Here is a 10,140-nt window from a genome sequence, read left to right on the forward strand (position 1 = left end):
TCAACCTTGTAGAGCTTTTAGTTGTCGTTATAACAATAACCTTATAACCGGATATCCATGAGTTTGCTTTAGCTCAACAACAAAAATAGGAAGTAAAGTAAAATCCTCTTTAATTTTGTATTTTTTATAGGATTGGTCAAACAAATGAAATTAAATTACTTCGAGCACACATTTTCGAAGTTTTTGATTAAGTCCTTTTTAATCAAATTTAAGTCTTGTGTCAAAAGAAGGTCATTAACATTATTACCTACTTCAACCTACAAAATTAATAAAGTCATTAAACAATTTGAACTTACGCACAAACTGTAACTGAAAACGATCTCTGTAAACTCAGAACACAAGCTGAAATACCTTTTATGTCATTAAAAACTTCTCAAACAGAAAAGACTTCATTTTAAAACGCGACGGACAACTCTGTATAAATCTGTCCCGACTAGACTACTGTAATTGACATATTTATTGCGGAATAAATAACTCTAGAGACGCGTAAATTAGGATTCAGAGCTTTCTAATTTAGCATTTACATTGCATTTTACTGTTATCCGATTTCAGTGTTTCCTACCTTGGGGACAAGCTTTTTATAGAGAATACAGCCCTAATGACAGTTTGTGGGTGGCAAAATTGCCCTAGCAGTGACGCCATTTTGGATGAAAGTCGGATTCTTCTTTCAAAATTCAAGGATGTACTAAGGATAATAAATTTAGTTCGTGGGCAGTCCTTTTTTAAATATACCGTCACAGAAATAAAAGCAGTATCTTTACAATGCTTCCAACAACCTAATAACCCATATAGTGGGTGTCTAGTGGTCAGTTACAGTAAAAAAAGGTAAAATCCATAGGTATGTTTTATTTTATGAGTTTGTAAGTGACATACGAAGGGACATGTCAATAAGGCCAGTAAAATTTAATTTCGTCATATTATATCCTTTACAAGGAACAAGGATCGACGAATCGTCTTTGGCGATTGTTTTTACTCCATAAAGATCGTACGCGATAACCCTATCTCTGCTAGTGTCGTGTCGCCTGCTCACTATCGATAGTCGATCATCGGTATCGATAAATTCACGATCGTAAAATGTTTGACCCTCGAGGTTGGCACGATTTATCGATTAGAAAATGTATGTAAATATTATGAGTATCGATATTTACATGTTGCGGGGAATCATTGAATTAGAATAATCTTGTTAGTCTTGTTTGAAAGCGCGTAAGTTAAGTTTGAAATATTAAATTGCATGCGTGCATGCATGTATTATGCATGCCTTCACATAAACTTGCGGTAAGGAACTTACCTTTATTCAGTCAGATTGAATAACTTACAAATCTTTTCATAAACTGACAGCAAGTAAAGATATCATGCCATGACGTTGGAGTTTTATGACAAAACTGTGTACACTAAGTGCGACGTATTTACTGCCTGCTTATTGTGTATTTTTGTGAATTCAAGACCTTTAATGTAAATAGCAAAACACATTACTCAATAACCTTCCATACAAACGAAAAAAACGGCCAAATACGAATAGGATTCTCGAAGCTGAGGGTTCCGGACATTTAGAATCAAATTATCTTTCATAATCTTACTAAGCTTATGAAATTTGTCGGAGCCACAAAAAAAATACAGAATCTGTAAAAATGACAACTGTCTAGCTAGCACAGTTCATGAACTACAGCCTGGTAATAGACAAACAGACACCGAAGCCTCAATTAAAGGTTCAATTTTACTCAATTGATACGGAACCCATGAACAAAAAAACTTACTTTCACTATCCCCGTGAAATACCTTTGTAAATTTAACGACAAACGATTAAACAAACTTAAGAAGTCTATTTATTTAATTGTTATTATCTCGAAAATCTATCGATAACGGAATAGTTAACGATCAATCTCTATTCCCTTATCTGTGCCCACTTCTCACACCATTTGCCCTATGAACCAATTCCTTAAACGAATCCTGCTATTGAGGGTCCCGTGATAAGATAAGGCATATTATGAGGTTGCCAGATTTAAGCGATTTAATTGATAATAACGTGCGCCACCTGCTTAATTAAACTATTAGTAACGGTTAATATTATCTGTTGTCGATAGGGATGGGAAATAAATACGGTTTTTTACTTAAAGGATCTCTTTACTTCCCGTGTTCGAAATATAAATGTCAGTTTAAAAGTAATTTAATACGTAGTTATTATTTAATTAGTTGTCCTATTGACTTCATGTGTTTTGTTTTTACAGGCTTTTTCAAAACGCCTGCATTTAATCAAACAATTACTTAATCATTTTTCATAAATGTATAGATACCTTAACTCTTACCGCGTCTGCTGGTTAGCCCAGGACAGACTGAGGACCGTGGAAGGATTTCGTGGAGGCATTTGCCCAACTTTGGACACAGTGGGCTAGATAACAAAAAAATAAAACTAAGTAATTTTAACCCCAATTATGAACTGTCAGTAAGTTGAACAAATGTTTATAATAACTATCGTGAGACTGACTCGCGATCCCGCCGCGTCTGCTCATGATTAAGGACTCCGGTTGGGTCCGAAACTAGTCGGACTACCCCGATAAATACGCGTGAGTAAACCGTTACATCATTTAATAAGTTGAACAAATTGTTTGCAAATATATTTATTCAAACAAATAAAATGAATTCCTCTCATTTTAGTAGGTATACGAATAAACATAGAAGCTTATATCTTACGGAACACAATAAACCATTTAATAAATAACATTATTATAATCAAACAATAACTGTTTACCATTATAGTGAACGCTCCACAAGGAATTATGTCCGTTTGGACTGGACGCTAATAATTTCTAAAGCTCGTAATTATACCCGGGGCATTTTACACGCAATTATATGTCGTTTTATATTAACAGTAAATGCATACGGTTCTCTGGTATATTAATATGGTTTAGTGAAGCTTGAGGGTAAATATTGACCTTTAGGGCGCAAACATGGCGGAGAGAACGCCATCTTTTGAAATATTCTAAAAGTTTTTAATGGTACGGACACGCTTGTGTATTTATTTCCAGTGGTTCATGCGAATGTTTGGGCTCAAGTTCGGCTGACGTTCGGTTACGTTTCGTTGTTTTTGCTAGAATATCGAACCTCACAACACATCAACTGCGTTTGTGCGAGGCGTGATGGCGTTCGGTTTGTGAATACGGTAACAAACTAGAACATTTCAGTGAGTGGCTCTGGAAGTTACAAGAAACACTTCTAGTGTCCCTATTATAACCAAAAAAATACAGTCGCATTGAGAACTAAACCCTTTTTGAAGATGCTTGAAAAGTTCACAAATGTTTGTCAATTAAAACGCACTTTACTTTCGCATTTCAAATAGTAAGTTGTAGTTTTAAGTCCGTTTTCGAGTGTCAAAGGTCTTCCGCTGATTCAACTGTGCGCCTGCCTTTACAGTATCATGGGGTTACGTTGTATAGTGCTGCCAACTTTATGGTTTCATGCCGATAGCCTGAGAATTCCTATTTTGTAAATAGGTGGAGTGTTTCACGTATTTAGAAAGTTATGTGTTTCGATTCTGTCTTTTGCTTGAATCTAAAGGTTGGATTCATTATGTAATTACGTAATATTAAATAGGCACAAGACTTTGTGAAATTGAATCTAACTGTTTTTCAACGTAAAATTTAACCAAAAAACCTGAAATCAAATATAAAAATTAATTACCAATCTTCCAATCCTGAAATAAACTGTAGGCATTCGTTTTGGAAGCCTAACAATGGGACCGATTTGTCAAAATTACCTGTATTCAGCACTTAAACTCGTAATGATTAACAAATTAGTTGTATTAACCAATCATTACAATAATTCACTCTATTAGACAATTTTGCCAGTTGACAACACCGCAACCAAGCACCATGGGTGGTAACGTTAACGATAATTTAATAGCGACTTTACAAAACAAATTGCATTCCATTGCGTATTTAGTACAAGAACACCCCCTTATTACTCATACAACTACCGCTTTCTATACCAAAGCGTTTGTAATTGTCGTGTGGGGTTGTAAAATTTAATGTGAACATTAGTCTTTTGGTAAGTAGGTAGGGATTTTAAATGTGTTGTTATAAAAGCAGTAACAAGGCGTTACTGTCGGTAAAGCTATTTAGAATATGTTTACATGAATTTTATTTTCGTTACTCATAGTATCCAGCCTAAATACGGGTACTTTACCTTACAACAAACGGATGAATGTGGGCTTTGCATGTAGAAGAATAAGGTTTAAAGAATGTATTTTTATCGACTTAAATTTCATATAATTAGATGTGGCAAAATCTGTATAAGCTTATCAAATGATTTTTTTTTTGGTGTTTCGAATCCAAACAGTAAAGAAATTTAAAACTAAGGCGCTGCTTTAAACCTAAGATAGCTTTAAAATATTCACAGATTATATATTTCTGCTGACATAACAAGTAGTTGCCATAAAAATAAAAATGGAAGTTAAGCAACGGTCATAAAACCGGTGGGTGACGATGTGTCAGCATAACTCAACTCTTATTTGTAGATGATCAAATCCGTACTCGATTCCGCAATTAAAGGTCATAATAGGCTAATATTGTTGACATTCCATTATTCTTGATCTGTCAAAAGCCAAGCCTTACTTTGCATACGACGCTAAACACTTATCAAATCTAGTCAGCCAGGAAACAAGAAGTTTCTAAGGCATAGAAAGTTCATGAAAATTGATTTATATTACGAGAACACCTCGTGTTGAATTGAATACGCATATTCATGAATACCTGTCCTATGTTCAATTAACTATGATCAACTTTGTGATTAAACCTAACTGTGCCTTGCTCATCGGATAAGGGAAGGACTGCTTCTCCGCATGTCAGCAGTCAGCGACAGTTATCTCATGTTTAAATGAGAACCAAATGGAATTGTTCCTAAAATAGAAAATCTTCCCAAAACATTCACCCATTAACCGACACAGTATCTAAACTAGACAGCTTTATATCCAACCACTTAATAAATACAAGTGAACGCGATCGGTACGTGAAAGGCGGTTACTAAAGAACTTCCGATACGACAAATTGCTCCCATCATAAATCTATAGAGTAATAACTTTAACCCACCAGCACCCGCAAACTATCGCAGATTGAATTTAATGCACCCGATATTATGTGTCTTGGGACAATTTAAGAGGCATTACTAAACCCCAGAGCGATTCACTTATACATATTTATGTTTGGAACAACCAATTTGTATTGGTTCGTGCACCCAGCCACCGCGCCGCGGCAATAACGGCACAGACCGGGGGGTAATACGGTCATCCCAAAAGGAAAGCCCCAATTTGTTGGAATTGTCAAACCGATTCCATGTACGCGGCCGGCGATGCACGTAAAAGGGAGTTTATAGCGGATTTATAGAGTGATAAATTGTGTTCTGATAGTATAATTGTGGACTATGGCCACGGATTCTTAAAGCTCTACACAATGCTAGTTAAATTAGTCGCATTCGATGCAGCGGTTAAAGTAACGACGCCGACCCCGATCTCGAAATAACCGTTCCCATAAATACGACTTAATTTTGACAAGTAATCGCATAATTTTTCATTGTTTCAGAAGGATCTCTCGGACGACTGCGTGTTCGAGGAACATATAGAGGAGAACAACTACAACACTTACTCGCGGTTACGCAACGGGAAGAAAACCTTCTTGGCGCTGGACAACAGGGGCAGGGCGCGGCGGACGCAGATCCCGGTGAGCCGGCCGCTCGGCAACCTGTCGCCGTACGCGCTCACGCTGACGCGGCGCTGGGATGGGCCCCGGCAGACGCACTGCCCGCCGCGCCGCCACCGCGGCAAGCTCAAGCGCCCGCCGCCGCGGCATCGCAACTGCCACGTGCGCCTGCAGAAAGCCAACCTCAGGCATAAGCGGAAGCACAAGAAGGCTAACAATCCCAAGAAGAAGCAGCGGCATCCGAAGACGAGAAGAAAACATGAGAACGGGACGACGACCACGACCGAGGTGACATGGGACGAGTCCACGATGTCGACCATGTCCACGACGGACGTGGAGTTTTTTCGGTCGGCGACCGCGCAGGAGGCGGTCGGTCGCGCGTGAGTCGGGCGCTGGTCGCGGTCGGGGCAGCCGTCGCGCTCGCACACTAGCACCGTTCCACACTTACACGTGCTTGAATCTCTGTATCATTCCTATTTAGTGCCGTTCCCGACGATACGCGGAACGGCGCGTCAAATATTTACGACAAAGTAGCATTGCTCTCTTACGAATGGCGCTCCAATTTAACTATCGAGAAAGTTGAATATAGTGACGCGTTCATAACGAATGTTTGACGATATTTAACTTCGTTCTTTCCTTTACTAGTAGTACGTACGAAACATAATACTCACTGATGAGTTAGGCAGTGTTGCCGTTGAAGTCGATACATTTTAACAATATAACAAATGATATTACTCTACCAAAGCTACTGAAATTATCTATCTCAATTTATATTCCTAGTTCGCTTTAAAACGTAGGTTTATCGGCAAGATACCAGTTGTAAGTTACTGTTTACTTATCATGAAATTAACGTAGATGTTAAATTAACGTATATTCGATAACGACTAAACACCGATTGTTTTGAATCGTCGAGATTATCGTTTGGTAAGGTGGAACTGTGTTAGGGATGGCAAAAGATTCCTGTCAATTAAAATTTAGCCTAAATACTTACCGTTTCGGAATCACTCTCTCAAACGAACCTGCTTCACTCACGTCCACATCATAAAAGTTAATTTCTAATAATTTAATAATTGTTGTATCTTTAAAATCCCATTAGTGGCATTCGTCCGATATGTTTCCCTAATTAAGTTTAAGTTATTCGTTAATGGATTTGATCGTGGCCCATTCGCCTGCGTAACAGACACAACATGGCACACATAGCTCGAATGCTTCTAATTATCCACATATACAAAGTTCTCTAAAAGCGTATTCAAATTGAGAAATTAACATTCTATTCCTTTTATGCAAAGGTCGTAAATGCGTCTTTTAAGTATTTTATCATCTAAAATTAAACATCGCCGGCTGCCATAATAATTTGCATCCGAATGCTTCAGTAACACGAAGAGAAGAAATTCCGAAACGTTTTTGTACTTAGATACGTGTGTTGAGGTGTAATTTCATAAGAAATTGACTGAAAATTGGACTGAGTAATGTAGTTTATGTTGGTTTCGGCCTAGACTATGATAGGATAACGTAGTGCGGCGGACGGCATGCTTCTGAAATCTATTCTAAGTTATATTCGAGCGTCGGACGCGAGCGGCCGTGCACTGACGCATGCGCAGCTCATGCGGTCGTGTTCCCATGGTCCAACACGCGCGCTGGCAGCCAACACCAGGCCCACATACCCCGCGGTGTGGACCAAACCAGTCCAAACTGGAACCAATGGAAAAACCTATAAAAATTATAATTGCGCAACAGCCGACCAGTACAAGCCCGCTCGCACCGACTCGTCCAAAAATGTAGTGATAAACATTAACGACGATGAAGTGACTATTAGTAAGTAGTTCTAAAACGTGTATCTAATTTGTAAATTTATTTATTTTCCATAGAGAAAGTCGTATTTTGTTAACGTTTTAGTTGATGTTTTTTATTCTCTCGTCCCCCTTAGTTCCAACCGAATGTAGATGTGTAGGATCATACGCTTGTACTTTTAGTGAGCCAATATTAATTGTATTATATTTTAAGTCCGTTCGGTGACAATATGTGCTCTGTATGCAGTTTTGTATAGTGTGTAATGGATGCATTTGCAAATATTGTGATTGAATGGATTTTACACGATTACATTCTCTTTAGTGATGTCCCTCGCATTCTGATTATGTGCGTAGATTTTGTAGCAGAGTATCTTGAGCTGTAGTCGGCGAACATTCTTTATAGCTCGCTTTCCGTAGGGAATGTTTAAGGAGCGACTCATTCATGAATATGCATAACGAGCGTCCCACTTTCAGTTTTAGTTTACAATCTGCGCCCATTGAAATTTTCTCTTGCAATCCACACCACTATTAAATCGACTAAACGTGTTTCATGCTAAGTAACATCTCTACGATTGAAAGCAACATAATTAGTGATGTTCGCTGACTAAGTGTACCGAGAGTTTTTTTGTGAATATATGCAGCAAGCTTTATGAATGTACCTACGTATGGTATACGTATGATATTTTGAATTATTTATATGTATGTATAATATTTTAGGTATCACATGAAAGCGACAGGGAATGTGTACAAGCCGAAGCATTTACTCATCATATAAACATTTTATTAATAAAATAATTACGATCGTACCGAGTTCCTTGTCGTTTTCGTATAAGTCAATAAATTATTCGATTCTCGGATTCGTTATACTTGACTCGTTATTGTAAATGAATACCAATCGATCTTTATGTTAGTGTAGAAGCAGTATTTCGGTATTGTAAAAATGGTTCTCCGTTGCAGTATCTAGTTTTTGTAGTTTTTATAATGAATAGAGATTGTAAGAAACTCCAGCAGATGCAAATTGGTTTTATTATTCTCCTATACGTAATGTTACAATGCAGGCAATGTTACAAGCTATGTTAGGCGCCATGTTGTCAAACTCAATTTGCCGCGTAAATTAAACAACCATTGACAGCTTTTTAATAGTGCCAAGTAAGAGCCACATTCAGCCTTATGTAATAAAATATAAATAAATGTAATTTATTAATCTGCTATTATGCGGGAAGCCGTGAGTTTGCATAACAATGTGCCGCTGATGGTGTAAAATACGTGTGTTGCCATGTGCCATAATAAACTGCCCTCTGGGTTAGCCTACCGATTCAATAAACATGTTAATTTTCCACAGTTACTATACTCAAGTACATATATGTCAATATTGTTAAGAAATAAGGATATAAGCCATTCATGGACAATGGACAATAATAAAATTATTGTATATAAAAATATTAAAATTATCTTTGATTTCTTTTTCACACTGGTGTATACCCTTGTTTCTAAAATTATATATAAGAATGTCAAGAGGAGTCAAACAGTATTACTTACTTAATTAATTTCGATACCTTTTTTACAATAATTACATACTTTTAAATGTTCGAGTTTGCTTAGTGCATTTATACATGTACAATTATAAAAAAGTTCTGAATATTTTAAACGTTTTTGAATAAATAATATCTTTAGATGTTTTTTCTAAAGTAGTAGTTAAATTGAATTACCTACTTTACCTAATTAGTACTACAAAAAGAAAGATTGAGCGAAACTTTTAGACAATAACTTTCTACAGTCTCTTATACCGACAAATAAATAAAAATGATTCTATAATATGTGAGTTTTCTTTATCGCCTACCGTTTGTAACAACGACAAAAATTTATCTACTTACTCATTATAGTCCAGTCAAAATAAACAAAAAAAAGTCATAACTTAGCCAAAATTCGCATAGAGCTGAAAATTGGCAGAGACGTTAAATACATCATTATAAAGAAAATATCAAAAGTCCCCTTCGATCCCACTTCTGCAAAAAAAAATATTCAAGGTCAAACATGCAAAATTAAGGTTTTTTTCATTTTTCTCCAAAACGGTAAGTTTTATCGTAAAATAATACAGACAAAAGTTGTAGATCATACAATTCTCTACAAAAATGGTTCAGTCACTTTTTCTCTTACGACTCACCATTCGTGAGATATCGCGGTTTTAATCATTAGAAAATTCATATTTTACATAATATGCACTAAAATGCAGCCTGTATACGTCATCGGACGTTCAATATAAATGAAAATAAGAAATTATTGGTTTGTGCTACTTACACAATATAAAACTTGTATAAATTGAATGAATATTTTAAAATAAAAGACCATACTGTCAGTCCCTAATTCCCTTCGTCGGTAACCTTGAGAAACATCTTCTAGCTACATCATTGTTTGAGTGTGGAGGGTCATATACCTGCCTATTTTTGAAGGAAGTAAGCGACATAACTCAGTATATACTGTTAGTTTTGAAAATTCCTTTTTGGTAATATTTTCAATTTTAATTTGTGCTGTTAAATAATTTTAACAAAATGTCAGAAGTTTGTTTCATTTGTGATAAACCTTTGGAAGAAAGTGAAGTTGTTGTTGTGGATCGTGGAATGAAGACTTTGATTGATGCAAGTGTGGAAATAAATGATAAATGA

The 10,140-nt window shown here is 36.5% G+C and overlaps 1 protein-coding gene across 4 annotated transcripts in view; it reads left to right on the forward strand.

Moving 5' to 3' along the window:
• Positions 1-9,292, forward strand: part of LOC113499593 (fibroblast growth factor 22) — a 202,654-nt gene extending 193,362 nt beyond the window's left edge. For 3 of the 4 annotated variants that reach the window (XM_026880105.1, XM_026880106.1, XM_026880104.1), the window contains exon 5: positions 5,571-9,292. In XM_026880105.1, coding sequence (XP_026735906.1) covers positions 5,571-6,071 — 501 coding nt within the window. In that variant the 3' untranslated portion in view covers positions 6,072-9,292. The remainder of the gene's footprint in view (positions 1-5,570) is intronic. The other variant, XM_026880107.1, reaches the window with a different exon arrangement.
• Positions 9,293-10,140: the final 848 nt, after the last annotated feature.

Source organism: Trichoplusia ni, chromosome 12 (genome assembly GCF_003590095.1).
Source record: "Trichoplusia ni isolate ovarian cell line Hi5 chromosome 12, tn1, whole genome shotgun sequence".
Classification (NCBI taxonomy): domain Eukaryota; kingdom Metazoa; phylum Arthropoda; class Insecta; order Lepidoptera; family Noctuidae; genus Trichoplusia; species Trichoplusia ni.